The following is a 20,750-nucleotide window of genomic DNA, read 5'->3' as shown; positions in this document are numbered from 1 at the left end:
ACAGTATCTTCTTTGAACTCGGAAATGTATTACTGTAAATGCAAATTTCATTTCAGTATGCTTAGATTAGCCATAATATTGCTCAAAAACCAAAGGAATTGCATATTGAATTTTAATAGGCAAGCTTCTATAAATGAACCAAAAATGCTTCAAACATAAAATGCAGCACTAGGGATGACAGTACTCATGTAGCAGCACTGGGGAAACAGAAGGTGACAAGTAAACTCTAATCTACTGGACACATTCGTAGGGTTTTTAAAACTGTTTTATGTATTCTCCTCTCTAGATTGGATATTCTCTCAGGGGTCAACAGAATACAAAAATGAAATAAAGTCTTGACAAAGAAGAGTGTTATTAATTTCAAGTCATGTATCTCTGGAAAAAATTTACAGAAAACACACTTCAGAAAAAAATTAATAATTTCACATCACCTCTAGCAATAACAAATTATTTCTGTTGAGAAAATCATCTTTCTCAAGCTCAGTATTATGCTCTGATCCTGTTGTGGCAACAAATCCTTAAAGCTCCTTTAAAAGGAGCATCTATATCCATTCAAAATTCAGCAAGACATTAATTTAAATTCTATGCCCGAAAAGACTTTTAAAATAAGATCAAACTTATTATATTTATATAAATAAACCAAATAAAACCTATCATAGTAATAAAAGCAAGGAGGTACCCCTGAGTTCTCAAAGGTAATTTATTATTATTATTATTTTTTAAATATGTGTGAGGGAGAGAGAGGGTTGTCAACTTTTCTTATTGTGTCAAGAATTCCCTAAAGAGTACGTACCATGCCATTCCCAAAGCAGATCAGAGGACTGAGGGGAGAACTCCCTGGGAAGCAGGGGTACAGACCCAGTGGTTCCAGTGGCCTGCTGGATCTTTGCAGAATGGGGCAGCAAAAGGTATTTTAACCGAAGTAGTTCTACCTGAGCATGAATGACTAGGGCTTCAACCCTGGGAAAGGAAACGGTAACTACTTTATAAGAGTAGTCCATGGGGGTGATAGGGAGATGCCATTTCCAGGTTAAAAAAAAAAGTTCCCTCTTGCTGTTAATGCCTCACATTATGCCTTAGAGAAGAGAGAATAAAGATTGTTTATCCTTATTAACATAGGCAATGCCAAGTAAGAACAGAGTCAGTCCATGGGTGAACAGCTATAATAGAGAAGCCAAAAGAGTCTTTCAACTTTTTTTTTTTTACTCCCTAGAACCTGTTGGCTTCTCACAAACACAGACTGTCCTACACACCATCTTTGCATTCCAGTTTTTAAGAAGGTTTTGGGCATGTGGTAGGTATTGAATCACTTGTCATGCAGAAATTAGCTGACATGGGAAATGAAAAGAATGAGGTAGCTCTCTGTCCTGACCAAGAAAGATCTGATGAAAAAGACTAATGCAGTACTTATAGAGTATGATAAACTTTATGCTGAAAACAGACACAAACACCATAGAGTAAAACCTCAATATGACAGACTATTTTAGGCAAGGGCGTGTCTATTAAGGCTGAAGTCCATTATATAATAAAGTAGGTTTTCCGAATACCTGTTAAGAATTTGACAAACTAGTTAGTTTACATGTTTTTACTTATGTAAACATGTTTGTTTAATAAAATTAAGTATGTTTGAAAAGTTTACAGAAAAGTTTTTTACCTGTATTACTGTAATTTTTTAAAAAAATATATTTTATTGATTTCTTACAGAGAGGAAGGGAGAGGGATAGAGAGTTAGAAACATCGATGAGAGAGAAACATCGATCAGCTGCCTCCTGCACATCTCCCACTGGGGATGTGTCCGCAACCCAGGTACATGCCCTTGACCGGAATCGAACCTGGGACCTTTCAGTCCGCAGGCCGATGCTCTATCCACTGAGCCAAACCAGTTTTGGCTGTAATTTTAAATTTATACTGAATAGGTCTAGTAAATGCGTGCATTCACCAGTCACCATGAGTGAACAAATGCACATGGCTGGGGCTAGGCTTAGAGCATGTGGGAACATCGATGGGCACGCATTCAAAATGCTACAGAAAGTCATGCCACACGACAACAAAACCAATTACCTCTCAAGATGAAGTGTGATCATGTATTAATCATTCACCAAATACTGTTTACGAGCAGTGACTCTTGGATTGAAATATGTAGACTATAGTTGTAGACATGCAATATTTATTTACGTCAGTGAAATTACCACAATGTTTTTTCCAACATATAGCCTACTCGCTAAAATTTGCTAAAAATAACAGTGAATTAATAACAAAAAAATAACCTGTTAATTTAATTATAAGCAAATCTTGGTTAAAAGCATTTTAAAATTAACATGGTGCTACTTTTCACATATGATATACAGACTAGAAATTCTGTCCATTAAATTCAAAGTCCATTAAATCAAGATCTGCAAAATTGAGTTTATTATATTTTTTACAGGTGTGTGCGTGTGTGTGTGTGTGTGTGTGTGTGTGTGTGAGAGAGAGAGAGAGAGAGAGAGAGAGAGAGAGAGAGAACACAGGAGAGGACAGGTATTACCTCTCCTGAGTAGTGGACAGAGGCATAGATTCCAGAGAAATTTTACCTTAGATCTGTAGTGTGTGAAATTTTTTTTCAAGAGTATACATATATATTATTTGTATTTATATACATAAAAAATAATTCTGAAGCATTTTTAAAAGAATATTTTCTAAGAAGGGGGGGAATGAAACTAAGTAGACAAGGGGTTGGGTCAGGGTCAGGCTAGGCCCTATCACAGGGAACATGCTTTAGGGGTGCAACAGCCTTAGGATCTTCCAGTTACTCTCAAAATGATCTTGGTCCCTTTAGAGACATCTCCTACTGGGTGGCTCAGGAAGGGGTAGACAGAAAAGCAAGGCCATCACCTTCTTGACTTGGTTGCTTAGCAGCAGTCTTAAGGAAACCAAGAAGGGCATTCTGATAGTGAAGAGAAAAACTGGAGGACAACTCAGATATACACCCTATATTTGAAAGAAGAGGTGGAGAAAACATCAGTGAGGGTGAAAATGATTCAGGAAGGGAATGCAGATGGAAAGCCCGAGGTTAGGGTTTTATGCTGCAACTGATGGTCTTCAGAGAATCCTAGGTGTCATTTCCTCTGCACAATCTACTGTGTTAACCGTTATCCTATATAATAAAAGGGTAATATGCAAATAGACCGAACGGCAGAACAACTGAACAAACAGTCAAAGAGCAATATGCTAATGATATGCTAAGGCTACTCAACTGCTCACTATGACTTGCACTGACCACCAGGGGGCAGACAGTCAACTGGTTGACCAGTCGCTATGACGTGCACTGACCACCAGAGGGCAGATGCTCCGATAGGTAGGTTAGCTTGCTGCTGGGGTCCGGCCAGTTGGGACTGAGCGAGATGGGCCAGACATGCTCTGGAACCCTCCCATGGTCCCTCCCTGGCCCGATCGTGCACCGCTGGGGTCCCTCAGCCTGGCCTGAGCTCTCTCACAATGCAGGACCCCTCAGGGGATGCCAGAGAGCTGGTTTCAGCCCGATCCTGCAGGCCACTCCCCTTGGGAGGGCGCCAGACGCAGGGCTCATGTCTGGTGAGTGCTGCTGCGGCAGCACGAGCCTCTCCCAATCGGGACTGATTAGGCACAGCAGGCACAGTGGGGCCGGGATGAGTGGGAGCAGCAGGTAGGAGCTGTAGGCAGTGTTGGACTGCAGGTTTCAGCCCAATCCCTGCAGGCCACCCAGAGGGACCCCACAAATACAAATTCATGCACCAGGCCTCTAGTATTATTATAAAATCTACCTGAAGAGCCTAATTCAACTCACACCTGTAGAATCTCAGTTGATCCAGCCCTCTCAACCTTTCCAGATCACCTTACTCTAGCAATTTTGAAATACAAAGTACACTTACCAACAAATATACCTCAGAAATCAGACTCCATCTTTACTATACTCAAAGGGTTATAACAGTGAGAGGCAGCAGTTTGGGAAAAACACCAGAGCAAAAGAGAGCCTCATCCATACCCAAGCAAGAATCAAATACTATTTTAGTGGCACTCAAAGTGTAATTGGGACAAGTCATTAGATCAAGATGGAATTATAATAGCAAGTGGCCCACACTCACCTAAGAAAATGAAAAGTAATGATGAGAAACAACTGTAAGAGAGGTGTTTAAATCTTTAAACAGAAGTTCAACAGGAATTTGACATTAAGATAGAAAATAAGTCCTTAGAAAAAACAACTAAGATTGAAAACAAGGTTTCCAGTAAGTGTCCTTAAAATGTGGGCTTTTGGGTCTGGCTGCAGTGGCTCAGTTGGTTGAGCATCATCCTGTGCACTGAAGAGTTGCTGGTTTGATTCCTGGTCAGCACACATGCTTGGATTTTGGGTTTGATCCCCAGTTGGGGCATGTGCAGGAGGAAGCCGATTGATGTTTTTCTCTCTCTAATGTGTCTCTCTCTCTCTCACTCTTTCTCTCTTTTTCTCTCTCCTTTCCTCTCTCCCTCCCTCCCTCCCTTCCTCTAAGTATGCCCTTGGGTGAGGATAAAAAAGAAATGTGGGCTCTTGGGAAAAATGGAACCTTGTTATCTAGCTAATTGTTTTCCTAATCCCTTTTCTTCATACCTGTGTCTGAACAGAGGTGACTGAGCCATCACCACTTTATAGCAGAAATAACACAATAAGTAGCAAAAAAAAAAAAAAATAGGGGCTCTAATTTTAAATATCCTCCCTCCAACTTTGAGAGAATATTGTTTTGTATTTAAATAATCAAAAATATAAAAATATTTTTCCCACTATGTATTTACTTTTGTGACATTTTTGTGAACTTATCTAACTTAACTGGGAGTTGACACTTATGTTATTAATGCTTAGTTCAGCACATATACTTGAATAACAATTCTCACAAAAATGATAAGTAGGTCAACATAAAAATGTTTCTAAAAATCAAATATTATCATGACTATATTTTTAAAATATTGTACTCATATCTGAAAGTACCAAGAATAAAAATGATAATAATTCCCACAATTAAATGACCTTTCCCTCCATGTTGATTTAGTCAACTTATCATCCATTATACGATCTAATTTATCCTCTGAGGTACCTGCTGATTTCCAAGTCTGTAAATATTCACATTGATTATTTCTCCACAAGTGAAAATTCCAACATCTACTTTCATGAATACAAATTTTAGAAAATTTAATTCCAAGTCTCAAGTTTAAGAAAATTATGATGGATCACTTTGTTTTATTTATAAAGCCCCAGATAAATAACCATCACTACTTATTGATCTACTTGAAATAGCTAGACACTAGTCAACATATTTTAAGCTTTTCATTTCAGTAATTCCAGCAATCACATAAAAGTAAATGCAAAATAGGGATGGTATAGAATTTCCATCATATTTTGCAAATTTTAGTGAAAGGTTATAACAATTAGGTATGACATACTTGAAGGACTAATAATTAAGAAATACACTACAAAATTGGGAAGCTACCTTTGTTTTTTCTAGTAAACACTGATTTTAAGAAACAACAGGGTTTTTGGAAGCCCTGATTTAGAGGAAATATCTGCATTGGTTACATTTCTTTAAATTAAAGAAACTGGTCTAACTGAAGCCTTTTCTTGGGAGGTGAATAAAACAGCTCACAACCCCAGCGATTTCTATACCTTCCCCACATCCAGGTGTGGGCTGGCCTAGGACAAGGGAAGGAAGAATGCTGGAATAATCAGGATAGTATGTCCTCACACACTCTGACAGTCATTCTGAACTCGCCTACTTCCTGTTCTCCCAAACATGGTCCTTTCCAAGGCACTTTGTCAAGAAGTGTGGCTTCCATATATTCCCACAAGATGATCTGCCTGAAATGGGCCTGCCAGAGAGGCATGGGTTCTTTCTTTTCTTGTTACCACACTTTCACTCAACTTACAGAAAAAAAAAGGCAGCAATAGCATACCTCTCATCCACCTTAATTAACTCCAGTGAAGACTGAACAGAGACATTTTGAAAAATATTTAAATATAAAGAAAAAGTAGGTGTCAACTTAAAAAATATGTAAAGACAAGAGTTCTTCAAATTCTTATAGGGACAAGTGAATTTTATCTAACCAAACCCACTTCATGCTTCATGATAGTCTTCCTCCTTTTTGCCCATTCAAGTGACATTTCTCTAAGACCTAGCATCTTAACAATTCAATTCCTTAACAAATATCTTCCTCAACTCTCCCAACCCTCAATGATGACTCTCTTGTAACACTTGCAGTCTAACTCATCTGGTCACACATCCTCTTAAGGAGATACAACACTAGTGAGTGCCAAACTTTATGTTAACTCAGTTATTCCTCCAACACTCCTATGAGAAAGACTTTGTTATTGTCAGGATAATGAAATCAAGGCTAGATAGTTAATAATCTGCACAAGATCATACAGCTGGTAAGCATCATGGGATGGGAACTGGAATTGAATTGCACGTTGGCTGACTCCAGAGCCTGAGATCTTAATCCTGTACTTCCCCTGGGTTTCCCTTCCCTGGGCCCTTTTGTACACATTTGTGGGGGATGCTATTTCCTTGCTAAGAGGATGTGCCTTCAATGCAGCAGCTGCTGTCAAACAGCCCCCAAGATAACCTCTGAGTTCTGAATTTGAGTAACTAGAAAGTGCTTCTAGTTCCTTAAAATAACCTTCTCTTTCATGCCTGTAGGGAATAATCAGATTCAACACATAGCAACTTATTTCAATTTTTAAAAGTTCCAATTAACAGAAAAAAAAAATCCTTAGCAGTCAATTGCATGATATTCCAAAAATGTCTTAATTACCTAAGCCTGCCTACCCATAACTTACTGAATACTTTTTACTCTTAAATCAAACTAAATATGGAATGTAGTCCAGGGGATAAAATGAGAGATTGATTGCAAACCATTTTAATATCCTCATGAATCTTTTTATGGAAATAAAACAACTTCAGTGAAGCTCTGAGACCTTGTTTACAAGTTGGAGGACCCAAGGGATGGGACCCCAGATTCAAGTGACCTCAGAAGATGAATTTAGAAGCAGGGGTCAAGCACCAGAGAGCCTTTATGTGACATTAAGTTTTGTGAAAACTCTTAAATGGTTCTACCTAATTGGCCATCTAGTCTTTCTATAGTTTAAGTAATGAGGTCTATAGTTTGCTTAGTGGTGAAACTAAGGATTTGGATCTCTAATTCCAATGTGATTCTCTTATTTGTTTAACTAGATGAAGTTCATTTTGATTCTCTAAAAGTCAAGGGTCATATTAGAATTCATTTGGGTTATATATTCAAAATAGAAAAAAAAAACTAAACAAACTCTCTTTGCTAAATATGCCCATGCAAGGAAAATACAAGTCATTTCAGTTAAAGGAAAGTTTTTTCTACCATACTTTTTGATGGCAGTTCATTATATTTTACCTTCAGGCTACTTTCTTTCTTTTAGCAAGATCCATTACATATAGTACCCTTATAATATGTTGAAGAAAAATAGGCAAAAGTATTGTATTTAAGATATTTCTCATAAGGGGTGAAACATACAGACTCCCTCACAAACACACACCTACATAGGAGAACACAGTCCTGGGGGGAGAAAATAAACCCTGAAGGTACATATTATAACAAATCTAGAACCTAAACTTTGTGCCACTGAAAATGTACATGACACATTGGTAACCCACAGCAACCTAATTCTTCAAAGTGGCTGCTGATGTCAGAAAACTAGGGCACCAAAGTCTAATAATTACAGCTCTGAAGACAAATGAAGCCACAGCTAGCAAGTGTCACTTACTGATCACTGTGTCACCACAAGGCATGTATTTTTTGTGATGGTACAATATCAAATATAACACAAGGGGATACAGGGGCATCAGCTTGTATCATATTCTACCTTCCAATCCATGATTAACAACAAAAGCTAAAGTATCCTATTTGGCAACATTTAAAGTTTCAATTTAATGAAAGATGATTACACTACAAGAAAAATTAACCCCCACTTCTCTCATATTTTCCTCTGGAAAAATGTTATTTGCCAGAAACTAAATAATCTTTTAGAAACCATGAAATAGTTCCAAAAGGGCATTCATTAAATTGTGGTCTCTGTGAAATAGATTTCTTATTTAACCTGACATAAGGCAAAGCATTATGTTTCATTAGAAATCTCTAAAACCACTCTGATCTTTTGGAGCTTTAAAAGCTAGTGAATTTCCCTTAATTTAATATTTCTCGAAACCTTTTGAATGTAATGTCTAAAAGATAATGAAAAGGTAAACACAGTGCTTTTTAATAACTTAGGTGATGTTAAGAAAAAGACTTTAAACTGTGCCTCTTATTATTTCCATCATCCAGAGAGAACATAAATAGAAAAATCTAAAGTTCAATAACAAACTAAAAACAAAATCAGCAGGTGGGTTGAACCCAGGCCCCGCTACCTCAGTTTGTTTCAAAATCAATAATAATTCTTTGATGGCTATACCTAACTGACCCCCTAGTCTTTCTATAGTTAAAGAAAGTGAGTCTTATATCCTATATAATAAAAGCCTAATATGCAAATCGAGCGAACAGCAGAACGACCAGTGGAACAACTGGTCACTATGATGCCCACTGACCACCAGGGGGCAGATGCTCATCACAGGAGCTGCCCCAATCCTGCAGGCTCCAGGCCAGCCAAGGCAGGTGCCAGCAGGGCCCCCCCCCCCCCGCCCCATCACTCCGCCTGTTGTCCAACAGATCGGCCCTGATCGCCGCCAGACCTAGGGACCCTACCCGTGCATGAATTTCATGCACCGGGCCTCTAGTAGTTTATATAATTTGGAAAATGTTGTTTGATTTTGTTTTCTCCTGAAGCTTAATTTAGACAAAAGTTACTTTGGGGAGAGAAGAGTCAAAGAATAACTAAAAAAGAGATTAAGGAATGTAAGGATATTTAGTCAGGTTTTCATTACATTAGTCTTTTAAAAGAACACTTCAAGTAAGTTGAATTTGACACTCAATAAAGACAGAAAACCCATAATTTTAATTCATTTTGTTTTTTTTACCCTTATTGATGAGATAATAATGACTTTTGTATAATTAACTGGTTTAGTAAACTAATACAATTATGGTATATAATTATAAAACAGTAAAAGACTCTCTCAATCCTAACCCCCATTTCTTTCTGGATCATAAATTTGGTACTAACAACAAACAGGCTATAGTCATTAATACTTATCCAAATAACTGCCTCTGTTCAGTTTAAAGGAGGCAAAATTAGCATATATTCAGAAATAGTTAAATAAGTTAAATTTAAGTATATGTATTTTTGTTAACTGAAAAAATATTAAGCAAAAACCAATCTATGAAAGCATGGAAGTTAGCTGAAGTTTTCTTTGTACCTACTAGTAAGATGAAAAGCCTTATTCTGTCTATGCATTTTTTTTAAAAAATGTATTTTATTGATTTTTTTACAGAGAGGAGGGGAGAGGGATAGAGAGTTAGAAACATCGATGAGAGAGAAACATCTATCAGCTGCCTCTTGCACGCCCCCTACCGGGGATGTGCCCGCAACCAAGGTACATACCCTTGACCGAATCGAACCTGGGACCCTTGAGTCCGCAGGCCGACGCTCTATCCACTGAGCCAAACTGGTTAGGGCTATCTATGCATTTTGATCAATCACCCAGACGCCTGGTTTACATGAAGCCGAAGTTTAAAACATTGAAGAGCTTTCAAATATTTGTTCATACATTTGCTTTGGAGCAGCATAATCAAACCCCTTTCAGGTAGTTTGAACACCTAGAGAGTCGCCCACCCTGAAGACTTCACATCTCTGTTGTAGGTCTTAATTAGTGATCTCATTAAAACCCCAATGAGTCAGATCAGACCAGCTGAGCCCTTCTGCAAAGGTATATGAAAGGAAAGGACAGATGGAAGTGGGTCACAAAAGCTACCGAGAAAAGGTATTATGTTTCCACAATTGGGCTTATTTTTTCCAGGAGGGAGACTTGTAGAGACTGGTTCAAATACAAACATGGGGGGTATACAGCTTGTAAGAAAGTCTTTTAGTGATCTGGTAGCTCCATCTCCCACCAACTAACTTCATGTTGGAAAAGAAATGCTCTGGGTTTGACAGTTATATATGCCAGTTTCAGGTTTCAATCCAGGCAAGTATAGTGAAACTGATCTGGAGAGGTGCTATGTTAACTTCATATTATACTAACTTACTTACTTGTCATTTCCCACAAACTTTGGAGCAGTGGTTCTCAACCTTCTGGCCCTTTAAATACAGTTCCTCATGTTGTGACCCAACCATAAAATTATTTTTGTTGCTACTTCATAACTGTAATGTTGCTACTGTTATGAATCGTAATGTAAATATCTGATATGCAGGATGGTCTTAGGCGACCCCTGTGAAAGGGTCGTTCGACCGCCAAAGGGGTCGCGACCCACAGATTAAGAACCGCTGCTTTGGAGGCTTTCTGCTTTCAAGCCACAAAAATAAAGTATCAGGGGGGAAAATGTTTCAATTCAAGTTTATTCCAACCACTGAGACATCCAGAGGCAATCTGAGGTCTGCATATTTATTTATTATTATTATTTTTGTTATGTAATACTTTAAGTGCCTTATTCAGAGAGCCAGCACTGCCACCATGGAGGGCCAGTTAAAATCTCTTCCCTGCTACTCAGCTGCTGGGCATTTCCAGCTGCCCAGTTGGGGGACAGGAAGAGATGGGGAGAGGAGAAAATACAAGCACTCAGTTCTAAAGAGTGGTCCTTGGAATAAGTACACAGACAAGTCAGAGCCTATTAACTTCCAAAGTGACCACTGAAGCAAGATAGCAAGTGACCATAGCAGTAAAAGCAGGCCTTCTAACATACAGAAACCACCCTCTATTTGAGACCCAGATCCCCTGAACAACTCAAAAAACTAAGATGTTGCAGTGAAGGTCACAGAAACAAATAAAAGCAAAACAAGTAAGCAAATATACTTGATTGAGAAGTTGGGATTTTCTGATGTGCAGCTTCAGCATTCACTCTGAGATACAGCCTATCACTAAATAGAACTGATACAAAACAGTGGCAAACCGAGCTTGATGACACAAGCCAGCATCAGTGTTACCAGGTTATACTCAAGAAAGGACATTTCCATTAAAAAAAATAATAGTTTTAAGCAAATTTAAAAGCAGGTAAGTATATCTCCTATATGCTAATGCTATTTTGTACCCAGGAAGTGAAATTTTTGGCTGTAGCTGAAAATGTAATTTTAGAGCTCTAGATGTTAAATAATGGCTTATATAAAAGTACAAGAGGATGGTTACAAATATTATTTCTGACTTACTAGCGGTTTTGGGAAAAGATTATTTCAGAACTACAGACTTTCTTATAGGTAGCAAAGTAATTGCAGATAACTGTAGAAGTCACATTTAGGACACAAAGTGTCTAGTATAAATTTTCTCACCTTCTAGAAGACCTTTTAGTTCTTGATGTAACCTATGAAGCATGAGTTATTCTGAGAACATATCTCATTATATAACATGGGAAACTTTGTCAATACCTGAAATTCTAATAAAAGGCAAACCCTCTGATGGTGGGGGCTGGGAGTGTTGGGGAGGATTGAGTAAAAAAGAAAAAAAAAGAGAGAGCTCATGGACATGGACATGAATGTGGTGACTGCAGGGGGCAGGCGGGTGGGAGAGGGCACAGAGGTGATAAATGGTGACGGGAAAAATAAAATAAAATACATATTTAAAAAGTTGTTTAAAAAGCAAAATTATATTTAGACACTGAAATTAGAAAATTAAACTTCAGCTAAGAAAGTCCCTGAACATTGCATGCCTTTCTGCTTCCCCATGATACTTAAAAACTGAACAGTGCCTGCCTATACATTTTATCGCTATTTTGTATAACGCTTTATTGTCTACCTGTATGAAGACTCAAAGGAAAGTATTTTTCCTTTCTAGTTTTTTTTCAGCTTAGTTAACAGCAAAGAAAAATTTAAAGTGGCATTTTCATGAGGTCCTTTTCTAAGAGAGTTGAAAAATGGTAAATGGCCTGGCTATTAGGATGAAATCTGTAGTTGGAAAAGTACTCTATCCTAAAAACACTGAATTAAAAATCAATTGACATGATATCAGATAATATTATAATTCTGAGAGTGTTTGGGAACCACAACTCCATCTAGATCCTATGGAAGGATTAATGCTAACGCCCACAGTTAAGTTCCTAAAGGGATCAAAGGCTATTTCTATCACTTGGTTAATAAATATGCTTCTTAACACTGTCCTAAAAGTAATAAACAATTGCCTGATCTTATACTCTAACAGCTGAAGAGTAGTGACCAAAGAGAATTAGTTTAGAACATTATTTTAAAGTTAAATTCCAGTGATGCATGCTATTGCAATATATTCTACATTTAAGGCAGTGTGTGCGTATATGTGTATGTTTGTGTGTGTGTGTGTGTGTGTGTGTGTGTGTGTGTATCAGTCATAGCTGACATAATTTCCATTCAATAAAATAAAATAAGCTACACTGTTTTTAGATCTAAGAAATAAAATTGAGCTCATAACTAAGACATATGTGACAGTAGGAATGAGAAGACATACAGAAAAAAGAACATGTATATGTAGGGTAGAGTTAAATGTTTTACCATTTTTTATTATCAAAGGGTAAATATTATATTTTAAATCATACAGTAGGTAGGATGTGAAGATGATGTTTAGACCATTTCTAAAACCCAATTTCTAATTTATTAAAAACAACACAAGAAAAGCAAGGATTCAAGAACCATTACACATATATCACAACTGCATTTCTCTGTTTTCTTACCCTGTATGTTGTACAGTCGGACACTATGGGTAACATGTTCAAAAAAGCAAGTTACATCCGAATAAAACCTTCCACGTTGTACTCTGACAAGGGGTTGGGTTGTGTAAACATAAGGCTGAAGAGAAAATGACATTTTTAGAAAATTACTTTGGCTTTTAACTTTTCCCAAAAATGTTGATTATAGTTTCCAAAATAGAAAATTCATATCACCTGATATTTGCAATTTTAAGTGAAAATCTTACAAAGTGTAATATGCATTTGCTATAAAATTAATTTGCATTATACAATAATTACTGAAAATAGAAAATAAAAATGTTACAACTTGATTGGTCTAAATTTACAAACATTCCTCCCAGCTATAAAATTTTTGATTAAAGTTCTTCTCTCAAAAAAAAAAAAATAAATAAAGTCCTTCTCTCTTGTCCATGTGTTACTTATTTAAAAAAGTGCTCGTTCTGCAGCAGTGACATTTTCCCAGGCAAACGTTTATTATAACCATGGCCCCCTAATGTTCCAGGGTCAGGCAGGTGGCAAGGATGACCACAGGGAGTCATCTAAACAAACAGGAAGCAGGATTCAGAAACACAGTTTAATCAGTTAGGTTTACTACCCTATAAATACACTGCCCTTTTACTTGAAAGAGCTAGATGAATATAAAGCAAACTTATAAACTTGAAAAAGCCCCACTGATTTAGTTTTCATTACTTGAAATCTACATTCAAGAAAATATGGGACTAATACATAGAACTTATGTGAACAAATTTAAAGCAGTCATAAAAAGTTATATTTTTTTAAGTATTACACACCCTAAGGTCAACAACAGTAAAAGAAGCTAGGCTTGCAATGTGAACTACTTAAATAGCATAAGATTTTCAGAACTATGTAATTTTCTTTCAAATTTACCTCTTTGGCTAGAGAAAAATGTTCTGAAATCAATATGATGCTTTACTTAATGAACACATAGCTAGAAAGTAATGGAGGGGGCTGAAACCTGGGACGGTGATTTCTGGGCCCCTGCTTTTTTTTCTGATATATCCAACTGCCTCTTTCCCTGGTGTGCTTTTATTTTATCTTCTAACCATATGATAGTTCTCTTTATCTTTCTATCTAACATTAGAGTTATTTAAAAACAAAATAATTTTAAATAAATTAGTTGTTATGATCCATGCATAATATTTCATAGCACAAATATATGAATATACAGTGAATACACTTTGAGTAATTATTAATTCAGTGGGTTAAATCTGAAAAGAAAGAAGCATCAACAGAGCTATCAAAAAATGTATGTGTATACATATTTATATATTTATTTTTTAAGTACAAGACAATCAAAGCAAAATGCCTATTCAATGACAAAAGCTGATGAGAAAACATGGGCCCACTGCACATCCTGAAATGCTTATTGTAAGCTGTACTTTACCTTTAATTCCTCACTAATTTAAAAAACTAAAAACAAGCAAAAAAACTAGAATCCTTAGCATGACCCACACAATCCTTTAAAATTTATATTTGATTTCAGTTAGCAGACTTTTCTAAATTATAGAACAAAAGTAACTTTTTCAGGAGATAGGTTCCTAGGCAACAAAATATGAAGAATATTTAACTTATCTTGAAGTGGAGAAAGCAAGTGTAAGTTAAAAGCAAAGGAAGGAAATCTAAAAAAAATAATATGGAACTGACTACACAAAAATTAAAAAGTACCTTAATAGAAAAATAAAATAAAAATTAACCATTTAAAGGACACATTGAGAAAATTGTGCAATATATATGAAAAAGGATTAATTTTATCATATATGAAGATCTGTAAGTTATACCAATAGAAAAATGACCAAAGAATTTAAGTAAAAACTCACAAAAGAAATATGAAAGGTAAATAAATGTATAAAAAAGTTTAACCTCACTAATAATCATAAAAATGTTAACATTAAAATATTTTTCAGCTATTATTATAGGTAAAGCTTTTAAAATGGCTAAGTCTCAGTGCATGAAATGGTATAGAATTCAAAAGCTATTCTCAAAAAACACTGATGGGAGTGAGCATGCACTCTTTCCAGAGAGAAAAATAGTATGTATCAAAGGCCTTACAAGGTCTCATCCACTAACACAAAAGGACTCTTCTGGAAAGTTATTCTCAGAAAATAATCAGCATTGCATAAAAATAATGTTACAGGGAAAGATTATCACAATGTTACAATAATGAAGTATTGGTGGAAAATGTACATATACAGCAATAGGATTTTTTTTTTTTTTTTTACATATGCACAGACACTTTTTCTTTTTTTGGGTGAGAACAATGAAGCTCTACTTTCAGCAAATTTCAATTATACAATACAGCTATCACCACGGTTTAAATCAGACCTTCAGACCTATTCATCTTATACTAAAACTTTAAAACACAACAGTGTACATTAAAATTGTGTTTTCGAAACCTATACCATCAGATTGTGAGCACTGTTACAATGAAAAATATGTAATGCAGTAAGACAAAACCTGAAGATGGTGGAAAAGGGGTATGTATAAAAGACAATTATACATCAAAATATTGGCATTGGTTTTCATGGGCTTTTATGAAATAGTTGATAAATTTTATTGTTTTCTGCATTTTAAAAATGTGTCAAAATTTGCATATACTACCTTTTCAGTGAAGGGTGGGGAAAAGGGTATTATTTTTTTTAAAGTACTAAAAGTTATGAAAAAATATGACCCAGTGGCCAAGCTATTTTTCTAGAATAACTCAGCTCACCAGCACTTACTTTGGCTTCCCCATCGGGCAAGAAGAGGTAGGCACCACTTTTGTCCTTTTTACTTGTGGTTCCATACCATGAAAATTGTACTTTTACCTTATGAGGTTCACCATCTTCTTTATTTATCATTTCCTAAAGAGAAAAAATTTAAAGGCAACTCAGTATTAAGATATTAATGATGTTGCATCTGGTTCCACGTATATGTCAATTTAGTAAGTTACCTCAGGATAGATTTAAAAATGATAATAGTCTCTAATATTCACAATTCTTGTATGAACACTCAAAATGTTATACTTAACCTTAGAATTAAAAACCTTCACAATCAGAACAAAAAGTCAAAATACCCTTTTGTAAAGTCAAAATACCCTTTTAATATTACAAATTAAAATACTGAGACCAGTACTTCTCCAATCTTCTGTAGTGGAGGAGCAGGCTTATTTTTTATTTCCAATATGCATGAACCAATATTTTTGTAAAGTACAATAAAAGTGAATTACTAGAAAATTAAATTTAAAGTAATATACCAAACACATACTCAAATCTTTTATAGATTCAGTAGGCATAAATTGACTCTGTCAAATTGTTTTCAAATTTTTCTAGACATTTCTAAAGAGTCACTGCTTCTACACTTTTGTGGATCAGTTACAAATAGTTCACAAAGGAGTACCAGCCACAAACCATACTTGTGAGGAGCGAGTGGTCACGAAGACCACAAGAAGAAGGTTCACAAAGCTCATTCACATTTTCTCTCAGAGTATTTGCAAAGACTGTTTCCCCTTTACATAAGTAATCTCTACACATTATAATAAAACTAGAGGCCTGGTGCATGAATTTGTGCACGGGTGGGGTCCCTTGGCCTGGCCAGAGATTGGGGCCGATTAGGGCCCGTCTTGCCCAGTACTGATTGATCAGGCCGATGGGGGCTGGCTGCAGGAGGTTGGCTGTGGGAGCGCACTGACCACCAGGGGGCAGCTCCTGTGTTGAGCATCTGCTCCCGGTGGTCAGTGAGTGTCATAGCGATCAGTCGACCGGTCATAACGGTTGCTTAGTCTTTTATATATATAAACTAGGGGCCCGGTGCACAAAAATTTGTGCACTGGGGAGGGGGTTTCCTCAGCCCAGCTTGCCCCCTATCACATACTGGGAGCCCTAGGGGATGTCCTACTACCTGCTCCCTGCTCCCCTTGGGGAGCAGGCCTAAGCCACAGTCTGGCCTCCCTTTGTGGAAGGCGACCGGGCTGATCAGGGGAAGGCAACAGCCCCATCACCCCGCTGCTGCAGCCACTGCCAGTCACCGCAGCCACCAAGGTGTTTTCATCAACACGGACTCCAGTCCCTTTACCATGAAAAAATGACAACTTTCTTTAGGCATTTTCAAGAAGTGTCTTTCATAGGATATGACATTTCTTTCTTTCTTTATCCTCACCTGGGGATATGTTTCCATTGATTTTTAGAGAATGTGGAAAAGAAAGGGAAAGACAGAGAGAAAAACATCAAAGTGAGAGGAACACTTTGATTGGTTGCCTCCTGCATGAGCCCTGACCTGGGCCGGAGCCAGGGAGGAACGTGCAACCTAGGTACATGCCCTTGGTCAGAATTGAACCCAGAATCTGCGTTGGGCAGGCCGAGGCATTATCCACTGAGCCAAACTGGCTAGGACAGGATATGACATTTCTTAACCCTCCAGCAGCAGACCTTCATTTTTTTCTCCAGGAGTGTGGTAAAAAAAACCCTAGATCACTTTTTGGACTCTTATTACCCAAGTTACTAAGAATATTACCAGTGGCATACAGAGAGCTTAACCAATCAGAGGTCAGAAAAGGTGTTTCCTCTGTAGTTCACACCAATTGCTGGTTTGGCCCCTGCCCAGGCCTAACGCCTCTGGCGAGTCATTAGCCCTGGGCCAGGGCACCCTCAGCTCCAAGCCACCGTGGCCATCAAGGATTGCTGGCTGGCTGCGCCCGGGTTCGGGCCGCCACCACCATCAAGGATCACTGGCTGGCTCCTCCCCGGCCCAGGCCTAAAGCCTCTGGCCCAGGCATTAGGCCTGGGCCGGGGCACCCCCAGGTCCCCGCCACCGCAGCCATCAACGATCCCTGGCTGGCTCCTCCCTGACACAGGCCTAAAGCCTCTGCTCGAGGCTTTAGGCCTGGGCCGGGGCACCCCCAGCTCCCGCCGCAGCCGATTGCTGGCTGGCTGCTCCCTGACCCAGGCCTAAAGCCTCAGGCCGAGGTTTTAGGCCTGGGCCAGGGCACCCCCAGCTCGCCGCGCCGCCGCCGCCGCCGCCACCACCGCCATGGAAGATCGCTGGCTGGCTCCTCCCCAGCCCAGGCCTATGCTGGCTCCTCCCCGGCCCAAGCCTAAAGCCGCTGCCGCCGCCGCCGCCGCCGCCACCGCCGCCGCCCCTGCCACGGAAGATCGCTGGCTGGCTCCTCCCCGGCCCAGGCCTAAAGCCTCTGCTCGAGGCTTTAGGCCTGGGCCGGGGCACCCCCAGCTCCCGCCGCAGCCGATCGCTGGCTGGCTGCTCCCTGACCCAGGCCTAAAGCCTCAGGCCGAGGTTTTAGGCCTGGGCCAGGGCACCCCCAGCTCGCCACCGCCACCGCCGCCATGGAAGATCGCTGGCTGGCTCCTCCCCGGCCCAAGCCTAAAGCCTCTGCTCGAGGCTTTAGGCCTGGGCCGGGGCATCCCCAGCTCCCCGCCGCAGCTGATCGCTGGTTGGCTCCTCACCGCCCCAAGCCTAAAGCTGCCGCTGCAGCCGCCGCCATGGAAGATCGCTGGCTGGCTCCTCACCGCCCCAAGCCTAAAGCCGGCCGCCATCTTGGCTGACAGTTAATTTGCATAAGGATATGCTGATTAGCCAATGGGAAGGGTAGCGGTCATACGCCAATTACCATGTTTCTCTTTTATTAGTGTAGATAAGCTTTTTATGTATTTTAGAACTATTCAGAACATACCTCCATAAGCCCAGATTGACCAAACTGAAGCTTAATAAAAGAGTTCTCCAGAGTTATTTCTTCAGCATTTTTCATATTCTTCACATTGAAAATGCCTTTATTTTCTATGTTACCATTATACAGGACATACTCAGCTACATGTGGATATGAACTCGATGATTCCAAAAGTGTATACACTTGCAGTCCCAATGGTGGCATCTGTGCTATAAAAGAGATCTTTAAAAGATAGAAGAGGAAATTTATTAAAGAAAAATGTACTCTATTGAAAGAAAACACATTTATACTTGTGGTGAAAAGAACAAACTAATTCTATAAATATGTTTTGATAACTCAAGGGTAGAGTATCAACATCTCCGTTTATCCAGGTAACCTAATAACTTTAAATTAGAAGGACTATCAGACATTGTTTTCACTGAATAAATGAAATCATGTGACCATTCTCAACTGTCTTACAGTGCTCATCAGTGTTCAGAGGGGGAAATTCCCCATAACAATAAGGGTTTACTACAAACAATGATTTTTTCCTAATTACTAGGATCTTTTTACAATACTATATTTCAGTAAATTAAACAGAAAAATGGGCAATGTAATAATATAAATATTAAGCACATTAGTTCAGTCAACACCAGCCACCCAATGCCTAGGATCTAGCAGATACTGAACAAGGTTTAGAGGATGCACATACTGTAAGACAAGACCTTCTAGGAACTACTGTTCTATTTTCTAGATGGGGTGTTTCCTGTAATATCTTACCAAAATTTGTATCATACTTTTCATTTCTACTTAAAGGATTCTGAGTTTATTAGAGCAGCTAGCAATGGCTTTTGACAAACGGAAGTAAATCTCTTTTAGAATTCCTCACTTATGGCTGTGTCTTCAGAAGTAATAGTTAAAACTGCACTCCAGACTCTAAAATTCCAACCTTACTAATGATGTTGGGGTTTAGTTTCATATTGCTTATTTTAAGAAATCCCCCTTCCTGACTGTTACCTGGTCCAGATTTTCCCTAATTATATCTTGGAGAAGAATCATTTTAGAAAATAACTTTCATGATACAAGTCTCTCCTTTGCAATAAAAAATTAAAAGTACCCAAAGTTATGTAGAAAGGTGGAATTTATCTCAATTTTGATATGCATAATTATCATTAAATTGAGTTAGACAACAAAAAAATCCACATTCCGTAATGATTACTTCAGGAAAAAGTTACAATATACATGCTTTCAAAGATATACAATATACGTGCTAATATGAACTAACAGTAACATAGAATATACATACTAATAAATGTTCTAATATTTTGGGAAACACAGAATCTATTTTCCTTGTGTCATTTAACTGGCCAGTTAAACCCCCTGGTAAGTACAATTTTAACCACTTCACACACAATGACTGGACAGTTCTAGGAGTCATGTATACATATATAAACTAGCCATACCTTTTTAATGATGCCTCTAAGTTCTGTGGCAGAAACATACCTCATAGGCTGTTTGTGAAATAGTAGTGGCTGTATTCCAAACCGCACTCATCTGAATTTTCACAGGCTTTCCCGAAGCAGAGGACACTTTTACTGTGGGGGAACTCACACAGACTGAGACCAGTGAGGTTCGTTCTTGCTCTGAAGGATTATAGACCACAAGATACCTGCAAAAACAGCTGCTTCACTATTGTGGATTCAAAATACTTGCAGTTCTTTAATGCTATTTGTAAACTCTGAGCTCATAGATAGTTATAGAGTCAACATGTGGAGAAATTACATAGAACATTTTGGTGAAACTTTTGGAGAACATGCAATTTCATCACAACAAATACTGCACAATACAAAGGGTAATGAAACAATGGTTCACCTTCTCAGAATAAAATGTTATACAAATAGAAGCCATTAATAGGACTGTAATAAAGTTATTTTCATGTCCCAGAAAAATTACTGATACACATATGATCTGTCTCAAAGAATTAGTTTTATACATCTCATATCTTGATCCCTGCCTAATCTAGCTGAATTAAAGAAATATATAAATTATTTGTAGTTTAACCATAATTAATTTCAACTAAAATTCTGTCATTCATTTTAGACCACTAAAACAGCAAAAAATGTATGACTATACGTGTGGAATCACATAATTCACACATATATTTTAAATACAAGGGGCCCTTATATCCAAGGATACTTAGTTCTGAAAAAGATATTTGAAATCAATCTACTTAAAATAGGGGATAAAATTTTATAATAAGTAGTGGCAAAATATTTGATTGGGACTTAGCTAG

At 38.1% G+C, this 20,750-nt stretch overlaps 1 protein-coding gene across 1 annotated transcript in view; it reads right to left on the bottom strand.

Moving 5' to 3' along the window:
- The window catches only part of MAN2A1 (mannosidase alpha class 2A member 1), a 161,775-nt gene that overhangs the window by 31,321 nt on the left and 109,704 nt on the right, over positions 1–20,750 (bottom strand). Inside the window, exons 13-16 of the mRNA XM_070412430.1 lie at positions 19,961–20,126; positions 18,485–18,700; positions 15,540–15,662; positions 12,787–12,901 (exon numbers count right to left, since the gene is read on the bottom strand). Coding sequence (XP_070268531.1) covers positions 12,787–12,901; positions 15,540–15,662; positions 18,485–18,700; positions 19,961–20,126 — 620 coding nt within the window. The remainder of the gene's footprint in view (positions 1–12,786; positions 12,902–15,539; positions 15,663–18,484; positions 18,701–19,960; positions 20,127–20,750) is intronic.

Source organism: Myotis yumanensis, unplaced genomic scaffold, assembly GCF_028538775.1.
Source record: "Myotis yumanensis isolate MYYU_CA2020_CCGP unplaced genomic scaffold, mMyoYum1.0.hap1 SCAF_4, whole genome shotgun sequence".
Taxonomy (NCBI): domain Eukaryota; kingdom Metazoa; phylum Chordata; class Mammalia; order Chiroptera; family Vespertilionidae; genus Myotis; species Myotis yumanensis.
The sequence above is the reverse complement of the archived record's forward strand: the minus strand, read 5'-3'. Positions and strand labels throughout refer to the sequence as shown.